Raw genomic sequence first — 14506 nt, 5'->3', positions numbered from 1 at the left:
ATAATCCGTGATCGTCTATAGACCCTGCCACATGTCTGAGTCAGTGAATTGAGACTCAACTTCGTCTCTGTACTGACGGTTTGTCTGTTTGATTGCCTTACGGAGGGAAGAACTGCACTGTTTGTATTCGGCCATATTCCCAGTCACCTTGCTGTGGTTAAATGGGGTGGTTCACGCTTTCAGTTTTGAACCAATGCTGCCATCTTTCCACGTTTCCTGCTTTTATAAGCCCAGTCAGTACGCAACAAATGACAACTCTAAATTTAATCCTGTGTTAAAAAAAAATTGGTGGCTACGATTTAAAATAAATGTATTTCTCTTATCTCAACTCGAAAAGTGCACCTCCCATTCAGATGCAAAGGCAAAAGCCTCCCTACCGTCACCCTCAAGTTTACAATGTGAGCTGGAGGCAGTATAACTAGAGGCAGTATAACGGAACATGAACTAGAGGCAGTATAACGGAACGTGAACTAGAGGCAGTATAACGGAACATGAGCTAGAGGCAGTATAACGGAACGTGAACTAGAGGCAGTATAACGGAACGTGAACTAGAGGCAGTATAATGGAATGTGAACTAGAGGCAGTATAACGGAACATGAACTAGAGGCAGTATAACGGAACGTGAACTAGAGGCAGTATAACGGAATGTGAACTAGAGGCAGTATAACGGAATGTGAACTAGAGGCAGTATAACGGAACATGAACTAGAGGCAGTATAACGGAACATGAACTAGAGGCAGTATAATGTCATGTGAACTAGAGGCAGTATAATGTCATGTGAACTAGAGGCAGTATAATGTCATGTGAACTAGAGGCAGTATAATGTCATGTGAACTAGAGGCAGTATAATGTCATGTGAACTAGAGGCAGTATAATGTATAATGAGAGGAAGATACAAAGCGAGAGGTTTCACTCTCTCCAAAATAAGTCCAAAGCGTTTCTATGGGTTTATTTTGGGCCTAAGTGTGTCGCCTGCCTTCCCCCTTCAGACTCCCCCAATTGTTAGGGCTGAAACACAAGCATCTCCTCATTATGTACAGGTCTCTGATAGTATTTTCTGTTGGTCATTTTACTGTTTGAATTTATTTTGTTATCGTTTACTGAACGGTTAATGAGGGTCAGTTAGTCAGAACCAAATTTGACCGAAATTGGCATCCCTAGTTTCTTTAACAAGCACTTTTAATTTCAAACTGAACCTCTCTGCTGTTTCTGAACCAGACCTTTGAATACTATTTCAAATACTTTATCTGAGCTGGATTGAGCTTGCCTGGTGCAATGGAACCAATAAAGCAGTCAAAAAAACAAACCATTGGCATGAAAACAAAATAGGCTATTCCAGAGTTGAGTCATAGCCTCCATGGCTACAGAGACAAATAAGTCTGAATTCATATCTCAATCTCAAACATGAACAACAACACACATACAGCACCAGTCAAAAGTTGACACCAACTCATTCCAGGATTTGTCTTTATTTGTACTGTTCTACATTGTAGAATAATAATGAAGACATCAAAACTATGAAATAACACAATATGGAATCATGTAGTAACCAAAAAAGTGTAAAACACATCAAAATATATTTTTATATTTGAGATTCTTCAAAAGTAGCCACCCTTTGCCTTGATGACAGCTTTGCACACTCTTGGCCTTCTCTTTCCTCGTTTTGATGTCTTCACTATTATTCTACAACCCTTGAATGAGTAGGTGTGTCCAAACTTTTAACGGGTAAGTAAAATAACATTCTACTGGTAGCAGGAATTTTGTAAACAAAACGAGGTTGAGTCCAGCGTCGTTTCGTGTATCAGTTGTGGAAAATCTCTTGCCTCCTATTTTGCTATCCATATGTCACAGCTGTACATTTTTTTTATCCTTAAATGAAACTACTTTTCTACTTATCACAGATGTCTTTAACCAATGATGGTCTTTGCTGCAGGGCCGACCAACAAGATCCTTACTTTGTCCCCTTTCTACTTTCCTATTCCATTTTAGCTGTGATGCTGCAAGTAGTTGGTTGTAATTTTGGGTAGAGCAGACATTTCCATATATATGTTTGTTAGCTGCATGTGTAACATAACTATACCAGTCCCTGTTATGATATCATTTACAAAGATTACATTTTTTATTTTTTATTATCAATTAGTAAAAATTGCAACTAACTTTCTATGGCTTGTTTAGAAAAAAGCGATATTTTGGAGATGATTTCATTTTCAAATAACCAAAAGTGAGAGGTTGTAATCTGAAAAAAGGGAACAAGGCCATTCTTACTAACCTGCGAGAGAACCAGTTCTGATTTAAGTCTAACTTCTGTATGACGAAGCCTTTAGTGAGGTCATAATGGTCGAGTGCTTTAGTATATAAAATGTTTGGCCTCACAATTCATACTCATGATACAAATAATAAGAAGTAGTCCTGTTTAAATTGTTTCTGGTTCCCTTCCCTGTTTCTTCTGTTCCTCAACACAATCCTGTCTCGGCGCTCTACGGACAATTATTATTAGTGTTATTGGGGACCTTCAATGATGCAGAATTGTTTTGGTTCGCTCTACGGACACTTCCTTCGACCTCATGACTTGGTTTTTGCTCTGACATGGACTGTTAACTGTGGGACCTTATATAGACAGGTGTGTGCCTTTCCAAATCATGTCCAATCAACTGAATTTACCACAGGAGAACTCCTATCAAGTTGTAGAAACATCTCAAGGATGATCAATGGAAACAGGATGCAGCTGAGCTCAAGTTCAAGTCTCATAGCAAAGGGTCTGAATACTTATGTAAATAAGGGATTTATTTGTAATACATTTGCAACAAAAACTGTTTTCACTTTGTCATTACGGGGTAGTATTGTGGTGTCATTACGGGGTAGTATTGTGGTGTCAATACGGGGTAGTATTGTGGTGTCATTACGGGGTAGTATTGTGGTATCATTACGGGGTAGTATTGTGGTGTCATTACGGGGTAGTAATTGTGGTGTCATTACGGGGTAGTATTGTGGTGTCATTACGGGGTAGTAATTGTGGTGTCATTACGGGGTAGTATTGTGGTGTCATTACGGGGTAGTAATTGTGGTGTCATTACGGGGTAGTAATTGTGGTGTCATTACGGGGTAGTATTGTGGTGTCATTACGGGGTAGTATTGTGGTGTCATTACGGGGTAGTATTGTGGTGTCATTACAGGGTAGTATTGTGGTGTCATTACGGGGTAGTATTGTGGTGTCATTACGGGGTAGTATTGTGGTGTCATTACGGGGTAGTATTGTGGTGTCATTACGGGGTAGTATTGTGGTGTCATTACGGGGTAGTATTGTGGTGTGTGTAGATTGGAGCGGATTTGTATTTATTTAATCCAAGTTGGAATAACTAACGTGACAAAAGGTGGAAAAAGTCAAGAGGTCTGAAAACTTTCTGAAGGCAACGTACTAAAAACATGTTGCACATATTAATTTATTTCTACAATGAACAAAATAATATGAGTGTTAATGTTGGCAGTTCATACGAAGGACCGTCACCGTTAACCAGGATCGGCATTACGAAAATTACATTTTAGAAAACAATTGTGATTCATCCTATTTTGTCCGTAACATCATTACCCCTTAGCAACAGATGTGGGATACACACACACACACTCTCTCTCTCTCTCCACAAACAACCACAAGCTCAGATGTTTAACACTTGGTCCATCCCAGAGCACAACTCAAGACTTGATGTGTGAATGCATATAGAGTTGTAGCTGTTTGAGACGGCATGCAACATGGAGCACGAATGGAGAGATTTAATTAACCAACGTCAAGTCCTTCCCCTCAACACACACACACGCTGGTCCCCCGTTGTCAACCCATCTCCCCAAGCACCTCTGTGCAGTCAGACCTTTGATTATTACTGTGCCACCAGGGCCACAATAATATGCCCCCTCTCTGATTGTCCTAGTTTGACCCCCCCCTCTCTGATTGTCCTAGTGTGACCCCCCTCTCTCTGATTGTCCTAGTGATGACCCCCAACCAAGACAAGACTCTGATTGTCCTAGTGTGACCCCCTCTCTGATTGTCCTAGTGTGACCCCCCTCTCTGATTGTCCTAGTGTGACCCCCCTCTCTGATTGTCCTAGTGTGACCCCCCCCAAGCACCTCTCTGATTGTCCTAGTGTGACCCCCCCTCTGATTGTCCTAGTGTGACCCCCTCTCTGATTGTCCTAGTGTGACCCCCCTCTCTGATTGTCCTAGTGTGACCCCCTCTCTGATTGTCTCCCCCTCTCCAAGGGTTACTGCAGCTAGTGTTGCCAGCACTACCTGGGTGGGGGTCTATTTCAACCCAACTGATATACATGTCATATTGCTACTTGTAGGCTAGTGTCTAATTGGTCTCAATACATTTCATGATGTGTAGCCTAACGTGAGCAGCCATGTGTCCAATCTGTCCTTATTACTGGATAAGCGTTAGAATAAGCCTAATCAATATTTGCAGCTGTAGGTGGTATTAATATCTCTAGGAGCTGATCCATCGTCAGTATTGTGAAATATATATATATATTTTTTAAAAGTTAATTAAGGAAAGATTTGAACTGAGAAAGCTGATCTTCGGCCGTTGTTGAAAATATGCATCGTTAAAATTCCCTGTAAGTCTAAATTGGCCATCTGGAAACCGGGCCCTGGTCCGATGTGGTCCCTGCTCTAGTCCAGGCATACCTTTCTCTGGTCGCGGTGCAGCTGAGGCTTCCTGATTGGCTCTTGGTACAACTGCTGTCTCCTTATTTGCTCTCTGCGGCAGCGGTGCGTCATTATTGGTCCTGGCGTCCAGGGGCGGCAGCCCGGCGCTCTCGACTGAGAGAACGGCGTCCAAGGCTCTCTGAGGGTCGAAGGCGCACCGCAAGGCAGCCTGGGTAAGGACCGACTCTGGCATGGCATCACCCAGCACCGCACGCATCAGGTCCAGACACGAGTACAACTTGCCTGTGGAGACACACACAAACACACACACACACACACACACACACACACACACACACACACACACTGTTAATTCAGGGGTTCCAATAAGAGTTGAATCATGGGGGTTAAGGGTACCTTGGTCCAGGGGTTGAGGTAGTGTGTGTGGGGGGTGGAGGGGGTTAAGGGTACCTTGGTCCAGGGGTTGAGGTAGTGTGTGTGGGGGGGTGGAGGGGGTTAAGGGTACCTTGGTCCAGGGGTTGAGGTAGTGTGTGGGGGGGTGGAGGGGGTTAAGGGTACCTTGGTCCAGGGGTTGAGGTTGTGTGTGTGGGGGGGGGGGTTAAGGGTACCTTGGTCCAGGGGTTGAGGTTGTGTGTGTGGGGGGGGGGTTAAGGGTTAAGGGTACCTTGGTCCAGGGGGTTGAGGTTGTGTGTGTGGGGGGGGGGGTTAAGGGTACCTTGGTCCAGGGGTTGAGGTAGTGTGTGTGTGGGGGGGGGGGTTAAGGGTACCTTGGTCCAGGGGTTGAGGTAGTGTGTGTGGGGGTGGAGGGGTGTTAAGGGTACCTTGGTCCAGGGGTTGAGGTAGTGTGTGGGGGGTGGAGGGGGTGGGGGGGGGGGGTTAAGGGTACCTTGGTCCAGGGGTTGAGGTTGTGTGTGTGGGGGGGGGGTTAAGGGTACCTTGGTCCAGGGGTTGAGGTTGTGTGTGTGTGTGGGGGGGGTTAAGGGTACCTTGGTCCAGGGGGTTGAGGTTGTGTGTGTGGGGGGGGGTGGAGGGGTGTTAAGGGTACCTTGGTCCAGGGGTTGAGGTAGTGTGTGGGGGGGGGGTGGAGGGGGTTAAGGGTACCTTGGTCCAGGGGGTTGAGGTTGTGTGTGGGGGGGGGGGGGTTAAGGGTACCTTGGTCCAGGGGGTTGAGGTAGTGTGTGTGTGGGGGGGGGGTTAAGGGTACCTTGGTCCAGGGGTTGAGGTTGTGTGTGGGGGGGTGGAGGGGGTTAAGGGTACCTTGGTCCAGGGGTTGAGGTTGTGTGTGTGTGGGGGGGGTTACGGGTACCTTGGTCCAGGGGTTGAGGTAGTGTGTGTGTGGGGGGAGGTTAAGGGTACCTTGATCCAGGGGTTGAGGTTGTGTGTGTGTGGGGGGGGTTATGGGTACCTTGGTCCAGGGGTTGAGGTTGTGTGTGTGGGGGTGGAGGGGGTTAAGGGTACCTTGGTCCAGGGGTTGAGGTAGTGTGTGTGGGGGGGTGGAGGGGGAGGTTAAGGGTACCTTGGTCCAGGGGTTGAGGTAGTGTGTGTGGGGGGGAGGGGGTTAAGGGTACCTTGGTCCAGGGGTTGAGGTTGTGTGTGTGTGGGGGGGTTAAGGGTACCTTGGTCCAGGGGTTGAGGTAGTGTGTGTGTGTGTGTGGGGGGGTTAAGGGTACCTTGGTCCAGGGGTTGAGGTAGTGTGTGTGGGGGGGTGGAGGGGGGTTAAGGGTACCTTGGTCCAGGGGTTGAGGTAGTGTGTGTGGGGGTGGAGGGGGTTAAGGGTACCTTGGTCAAGGGGGTTGAGGTAGTGTGTGTGGGGGGTGGAGGGGGGGTTGAGTTAAGGGTACCTTGGTCCAGGGGTTGGTGAGGTAGTGTGTGTGGGGGTGGAGGGGGTTAAGGGTACCTTGGTCAAGGGGGTTGAGGTAGTGTGTGTGGGGGTGGAGGGGAGTTAAGGGTACCTTGGTCCAGGGGGTGAGGTAGTGTGTGTGGGGGTGGAGGGGGTTAAGGGTACCTTGGTCCAGGGGTTGAGGTAGTGTGTGGGGGGGTGGAGGGGGTTAAGGGTACCTTGGTCCAGGGGGTTGAGGTTGAGGTAGTGTGTGGGGGGAGGTGGAGGGGGGGGTTAAGGGTACCTTGGTCCAGGGGTTGAGGTAGTGTGTGTGGGGGGGTGGAGGGGGTTAAGTGTACCTTGGTCCAGGGGTTGAGGTAGTGTGTGTGGGGGGGTACCTTGGTGGATGGGGGTTAAGGGTACCTTGGTCCAGGGGTTGAGGTTGTGTGTGGGGGGTGGAGGGGGTTAAGGGTACCTTGGTCCAGGGGGTTGAGGTAGTGTGTGTGGGGGTGGAGGGGGGTTAAGGGTACCTTGGTCCAGGGGGTTCAGGTTGTGTGTGAGGGTGGGAGAGGTGTGTATGGCCTCATCTTCCTCCATCTCCTCCTCCTCTAGGGGTGGCTCAACGTTGGGTCTCTCCTGCCTGCTGGAGTAGATGAACTGGGCTGCTGTGGATACCACAGAACACACACACACAACGGATCACTCAACAGCCAATCACAGTGCTTGGCAATGTCAACAATGTGTCACATCCAGAGTTCTGAGTTCTGATGCGGTGGCCTTTTAGAGATAACCAGGAGGGACAATGTTACTGAAAGATGCAGTAAGTCAAGTCAGAAGATAACAGATTCATTACCAACAGGTGCAAAGCACAGCAAAATGTCATCACGTTTTGAAGTCAACTTTCCTCTCTTTGTCTAACAACACTTCACTAAATCTAGCAAAGAAGTTGTGGGTTAGAGTGCAGTATTAATTTAGCTTCATAGCACACACGTTTTGGTTAGCACGTTTCTCACACCGGCTTCTGCCAAGGAGGGAGCTGGCCTGCCAAGGAGGGAGCAGGCCTGCCAAGGAGGGAGCAGGTCTGCTAAGGCAACAGAAGGAGGGTTTCCTAGCAATACGTGCTATGGAGGGAGCAGGCCTGCCAAGGCAACAGCAGGAGGGTCTCCTAGCAACACGTGCCACGGAGGGAGCAGGCCTGCCAAGGCAACAGCAGGAGGATGTAGAGTAATAGTGAAGTCACATCAAAACTATGAAATAACACCATATGGAATCATGTAGTAACCAAAAAGAAGTAGCCACCCAGTGCCTTGTTGTTTGCATCCTGTTTGCAACAAGGCACTTTAATAACTAAAGAATATGGCAAAGTAAGTCACTGTTTGTCCTGAGTGAGGGGTCCCAAAGTAAGTCACTGTTTGTCCTGAGTGAGGGGTCCCAAAGTAAGTCACTGTTTGTCCTGAGTGAGGGGTCCCAAAGTAAGTCACTGTTTGTCCTGAGTGAAGGGTCCCAAAGTTAGTCACTGTTTGTCCTGAGTGAGGGGTCCCAAAGTAAGTCACTGTTTGTCCTGAGTGAGGGGTCCCAAAGTAAGTCACTGTTTGTCCTGAGTGAGGGGTCCCAAAGTAAGTCACTGTTTGTCCTGAGTGAGGGGTCCCAAAGTAAGTCACTGTTTGTCCTGAGTGAGGGGTCCCAAAGTAAGTCACTGTTTGTCCTGAGTGAGGGGTCCCAAAGTTAGTCACTGTTTGTCCTGAGTGAGGGGGGTCCCAAAGTAAGTCACTGTTTGTCCTGAGTGAGGGGTCCCAAAGTAAGTCACTGTTTGTCCTGAGTGAGGGGTCCCAAAGTAAGTCACTGTTTGTCCTGAGTGAGGGGTCCCAAAGTAAGTCACTGTTTGTCCTGAGTGAGGGGTCCCAAAGTAAGTCACTGTTTGTCCTGAGTGAGGGGTCCCAAAGTAAGTCACTGTTTGTCCTGAGTGAGGGGTCCCAAAAAGTAAGTCACTGTTTGTCCTGAGTGAGGGGTCCCAAAGTAAGTCACTGTTTGTCCTGAGTGAGGAGTCCCAAAGTAAGTCACTGTTTGTCCTGGAGTGAGGGGTCCCAAAGTGTTTGTCCTGAGTGAGGGGTCCCAAAGTAAGTCACTGTTTGTCCTGAGTGAGGGGTCCTGAGTGAGGGGTCCCAAAGTAAGTCACTGTTTGTCCTGAGTGAGGGGTCCCAAAGTAAGTCACTGTTTGTCCTGAGTGAGGGGTGAGGGGTCCCAAAGTAAGTCACTGTTTGTCCTGAGTGAGGGGTGAGGGGTCCCAAAGTAAGCCACTGTTTGTCCTGAGTGAGGGGTGAGGGGTCCCAAAGTAATTCACTGTTTGTCCTGAGTGAGGGGTGAGGGGTCCCAAAGTAAGTCACTGTTTGTCCTGAGTGAGGGGTGAGGGTTGAATCTAAATTAGACCTTATTTGGTCAGAAGCACTGGGCGATGTTGGGAATGAGATGCCATTTCAGACACACAGTCTAAGGCAGGGCTCCCAACTAGCGACCTGGGGATGATTTATTTGGCCCTTAAATCTTGAGCAATATAAATATATATAATATATATATAATATCCATACAGCTCTTTTTTTCCCTTGATTTTCCACCATAATTTGCAAATAAATTCATTAAAAGTCCCACAATGTGATTTTCTGGATTTTTTTTCTCATTTTATCTGTCATAGTTGAAGTGTACCTATGATGAAAATTACAGGCCTCTCTCATCTTTTTAAGTGGGAGAACTTGCACAATTGGTGGCTGACTAAATACTTTTTTGCCCCACTGTATATATAAATATATATAATATCCACACAGCTTTCTTTTTTTCTCTTAATTTCTTTTTCTTTCTTTTTAGACATAAAAAAATAAAAACACCAGAAAATCAGCTCCTTGTGATTTTACTTTTGGAAATCGGTCCTAAACTATTCCCACGCATAACAGTGAACGTATATAAAATGTAAGCAAGGTTTGAAATGACGTTTTAGTCAAATATCTCTGTTTGGGCCTTTTGCAGTCAAAACATTATAATACTAATATGAATGAATCTAGTTGAGGATCCTTGATTTAAGGTTACACATTGTGTATTTATCATTACGTGATTTTACTTTTCTATTATTTCTCTGTTTTCTTTTTCTCTGCGTGGTTGTGAAGGGCCCGTAAGTCAGCATTACACTGTTAGTCCCCACATGTTAGTCCCCACCTGTTAGTCCCCACCTGTTAGTCCCCACCTGTCACTGTTAGTCCCCACCTGTTAGTCCCCACCTGTCACTGTTAGTCCCCACCTGTTGTTTACCAAGCATTTCCCTGTTAGTCTACACCTGTTGTTTACCAAGCATTTCCCTGTTAGTCTACACCTGTTGTTTACCAAGCATTTCACTGTTAGTCTACACCTGTTAGTCTACACCTGTTGTTTACCAAGCATTTCCCTGTTAGTCTACACCTGTTAGTCTACACCTGTTAGTCTACACCTGTTAGTCTACACCTGTTAGTCTACACCTGTTAGTCTACACCTGTTAGTCTACACCTGTTAGTCTACATCTACACCTGTTAGTCTACACCTGTTAGTCTACACCTGTTGTTTACCAAGCATTTCCCTGTTAGTCTACACCTGTTAGTCTACACCTGTTAGTCTACACCTGTTGTTTACCAAGCATTTCCCTGTTAGCCTACACCTGTTGTTTACCAAACATTTCACTGTTAGTCTACACCTGTTAGTCTACACCTGTTAGTCTACACCTGTTGTTTACCAAACATTTCACTGTTAGTCTACACCTGTTAGTCCCCACCTGTTGTTTAAGGAGCATTACACTGTTAGTCTACACCTGTTGTTGTTAGTCTACACCTGTTGTTGTTAGTCTACACCTGTTGTTGTTAGTCTACACCTGTTGTTGTTAGTCTACACCTGTTGTTGTTAGTCTACACCTGTTGTTGTTAGTCTACACCTGTTAGTCTACACCTGTTGTTTACCAAGCATTTCACTGTTAGTCCACACCTGTTGTTTATGAAGCATGTGACAAATAACATGTTGACTTGATTTGACAGTGTAGAGTCCTAGGGTAGTGTGACAGACCTGTAGCAGGGAGAGATACACTATAAAGAACATGTGTACTGTCCTAGGGTAGTGTGACAGACCTGTAGCAGGGGAGATGCAGTAGTCATCGTCAACAGACTGTCCATACAGATCGTCATCGTCAAGGTCTGCAGAAACACCAGGGAAAGTGATACAGTTAACAGAGGCAGGTAGCTAGCTAGGTTACACACAAACATTGTAATCACTCTCTCACACACACTGGCTGCCTATCATTTGGCCTAGTCAGCAACTCTGCCTGCCTGGCTGGCTGGCAGCTAGTATGAGGCCTTTACTGGTGGACTGGATACACACCAGTATCTTTCAATAGTGAAACAATTCCCTTACATTAAATAACGAGTAAAAATTGAACTAAATTGCTAATAGCCGCCTGTCTCTTTTAATAGCCGGGCAACGGCACATATTTCAGCAATTAAAGGGCCATTTCTAAATAAATTCTTTACCAGGTTACCGTGAATTACCATGAATTTGTTTACGAGATTCAATGTTTGATTTGTTACATTTAAGTAATGACTGGGGAAAAATGCCAATCATCCATTTTTAAACCGCCATTAAGAAACTGCGAGTCATTGGCTGCTAGCGGCTGAGAAGTGATAAGTAACTGTACAACTTTGGGAGAGCAGATCTCTTTGACTAAGCAGTTGAAGAGGATAATAATTATTCTGTCAACAAATAAATAAACATGTAAAAAAATATATATATTTGGCTTACTAAGACAAAAGAAACGTGACAGTGTAAATGATAACACAATTTGTGCAAGAAATTAAGACATTTATTAAAATGCTGGAATTGAATGCTGCAAATAAACAATTAACTACAGTGCATTTAGAAGGTCTTCAGACCCCTGGACTTTTTCCTCATTTTGTTACGTTACAGCCTTATTCTAAACAGGATTCAATTGTAGTTTTTCCTCATCAATCTACACACAATACCCCATAATGGCATCACAATACCCCATAATGACATCACAATACCCCATAATGACATCACAATACCCCATAATGATGGAAGCAAACAGAGGTTTTTAGACATTTTAGAAAATGTATTAAAATTAAAACTGAAATGTTACATTTAAATAAGTATTTAGACCCTTTACTCAGTACTTTGTTGAAGCATCTTTGGCAGCATTACAGCCTAGAGTCTTCTTGGGTATGACGCTACAAGCTTGGCACACCTGTATTTGGGGTGTTTCTCCCATTCTTCTCTGCAGTTCCTCTCAAGCTCTGTCAGATTCGATGGGGAGTGTCACTGCACAGCTATTTTCAGGTCTCTCCAGAGATGTTCGATCGGATTCAAGTCCGGGCTCTGGCTGAGCCACTCAAGGACATTCAGAGACTTGTCCAGAAGCCAATCCTGCATTGTCTTGGCTGTGTGCTTAGAGTCATTGTCCTGTTGGCAGGTGAACCTTCGGCCCAGTCGGAGGTCCTGAGCGCTCTGGAGCAGGTTTTCATCAAGGTTCTCTCTGTACTTTGCCCCGTTCATCTTTGCCACAATCCTGACTAGTCTCCCAGGCCCTCCCACTGGAAAACACCCCCACCGCATGATGCTGTCACCACCATGCTTCATCGTAGGGATAGTGCCAGGTTTCCTCCGGACATGATGCTGTTACCACCATGCTTCACCATAGGGATGGTGCCAGGTTTCCTCCGGACATGACGCTTGGCATTCAGGCTAAAGAGTTCATCAGACCAGAGAAGATTGTTTGTCATGGTCAGAGCTCTTTAGGTGCCTTTTGGCAAACTCCAAGCGGGCTGTCATGTGCATTTTACTGAGGAGTGGTTTCCGTCTGACCACTCTACCATAAAGGCCTGATTGGTGGAGTGCTGCAAAGATGGGTTGTCCTTCTGGAAGGTTCTCCATAGAGGAACTCTGGAGCTCTGTCAGGGTGACCATTGGGTTCTTTGTCTCCTCCCTGACCAAGGCCCTTCTCCCCCGATTTCTCAGTTTGGCCGGGCGGCCAGCTCTAGGTGGTTCCAAACTTCTTCCATTAAAGAATGATGGAGGCCACTGTGTTATTGGGGACCTTTAATGATGCAGATATGTGTTGGTACCCTTCCCCAGATCTGTGCCTCGACACAATCCTGTCACGGAGCTCCACAGACACTTCCTTCGGCCTCATGGCTTGGTTTTTGCTGACATGCACTGTCAACTGTGGGATCTTATATAGACAGGTGTGTGCCTTTCCAAACCATGTCCAATCAATTGAATTTACCACAGGTGGATTCCAATCAAGTTGTAGAAACATCTCAAGGATGGATGGAATCAATGGAAACAGGATGCACCGGAGTTCAATTTCGAGTCTTGTAGCAAAGGGTCTGAATACTTATGTAAATAAGGTATCGGTTTTATTATTTATAATACATGTTCTAAAAACCTGTTTTCAAATCGAATTTCAAATCAAAATTGTATTTGTCACATGAGCCCGAATACAACAGGTGTCGACCTTACCGTGAAATGCTTACTGACAAGCCCTTATCCAACAGCACAGTTCAAGAAAGAGTTTCTTAATAAACTAAAGTAAAACAAACGTAATTAAATCAAAAAGTAACAAGAAAATTACACAACAATGACAAGGCTATATACAGAGGATACCTGTACCGAGTCAATGTGTGTGGGTACAGGTTAGTCAAGGTCATTTGTAAAGTAACTATGCATAGATAATAAACAGCGAGTTTTCACCTTGTCATCATGAGGTATTGTGTTGATGAGGAATAATAACAATTGAATCCATTTTAGAAGAAGGCTGTAACGTGTCAAAATGTGGAAGAAGGGAAGGCGTCTGAATACTTTCCGAATGCACTGTATATAAAACTAACATGTTGGGCAATTCAACCAAATTCACATAGAAATGTGAGTTCTAGATCTGTCATTCTCAATGAAAGCCAGTCTAAGAAAAGGTAAATATGATCTATGTACGCGATTTCTATGCTTCCTGTTCTTAATTTTAGTTTTTTTGCTTCTTTTACTTGAAGTTTTGTACACCAGCTCTAAACAGCTGAAAATACTATACTTTTGGTTATGGAAAATAGATGTCTCAGCAGTTTAGATGGTTGAATGATACTCTACATTATACTTGCTTGTTTTGTCACATTAACTGAAATAAGGCAAACTATTAGAATGTTTAGCCACCAGGAAATGGTGTTGCTATTTTTGCATAGTGCAGCTTTAAATACGGTTCATGGTTCGTTTCCTTGCCACGATACTAATGAGTATCGCGATACTTGTATCCTACTGGCCAGCTTCAGTGAGTGGAACTTGAAAAGCTAACTAGCTAGCAAGCAAGCTAACTAAGCAATAATATTGACACATATCGGCCGATAGAGTTGACTTAGTTCATTAAATGAACTAAATAGTTAAACTCAGTTCTCTGAAATATATTCCTTTGTGTTAATGTTAAGGCACCAATTGCAATTGACAGCCCAAATAGGACACGACAGCAATAAATTGACCCTTATCAAGCTAATCGGCTAACGTTAGCTTGCTAGATAACACGTTGGTTTGTTCGGGCATCGGAGGGTCCAAACACTTTCACAGCATCTAACCTTCATCATAGTTGTAGCCTCGGACATTTCTGTGCCGGGACATGTTGCCTTTATACTTCTCCTTTCGGCCGTGTTGAGGCGGTTTTTTGGCTCACAGCGTTTGTTGTAACATGTCATGCGTCCATAGGCGAAGCGAGAGGTTCTACTCCACCACATAAAAAAATCTGTCCACGAAGTGGAATAGTTTGTATGGAGGTCAATGAAAGAATGTTGAATTTGGTCAACAACAACAACAACAACAAAATATATATATATATATAATTACTTATTTGCTACGTGAGATTATTTTTGATCGAATAGAATTATCGTTAATGACTAGATTGTTACGAATGCACAGATATGAGTGGACGAGTTTATTTTAGATTTCCCCTTGTCATAGAGATAGATAGATGAC

General features: G+C 44.9%; 1 protein-coding gene across 3 annotated transcripts in view; it reads right to left on the bottom strand.

The window, feature by feature from the left end:
• Positions 1 to 14271, bottom strand: part of LOC112253220 (HBS1-like protein) — a 75517-nt gene extending 61246 nt beyond the window's left edge. Inside the window, exons 1-4 of one of the 3 annotated variants that reach the window (XM_042321335.1) lie at positions 14113 to 14271; positions 10615 to 10680; positions 7009 to 7143; positions 4678 to 4941 (exon numbers count right to left, since the gene is read on the bottom strand). In XM_042321335.1, the coding sequence (XP_042177269.1) occupies positions 4678 to 4941; positions 7009 to 7143; positions 10615 to 10680; positions 14113 to 14155 (508 nt within the window). In that variant the 5' untranslated portion in view covers positions 14156 to 14271. Of the gene's footprint in view, positions 1 to 4677; positions 4942 to 5323; positions 5333 to 5760; positions 5792 to 7008; positions 7144 to 10614; positions 10681 to 14112 lie in introns of those variants that run through there. The other 2 variants (XM_042321337.1, XM_042321336.1) reach the window with 2 other exon arrangements.
• Between the last annotated feature and the right edge of the window lie 235 nt (positions 14272 to 14506).

This window comes from Oncorhynchus tshawytscha, linkage group LG05, assembly GCF_018296145.1.
Source record: "Oncorhynchus tshawytscha isolate Ot180627B linkage group LG05, Otsh_v2.0, whole genome shotgun sequence".
Classification (NCBI taxonomy): domain Eukaryota; kingdom Metazoa; phylum Chordata; class Actinopteri; order Salmoniformes; family Salmonidae; genus Oncorhynchus; species Oncorhynchus tshawytscha.
Note: the sequence above shows the minus strand (reverse complement) of the source record. Positions and strands in the feature narration are given on the sequence as shown.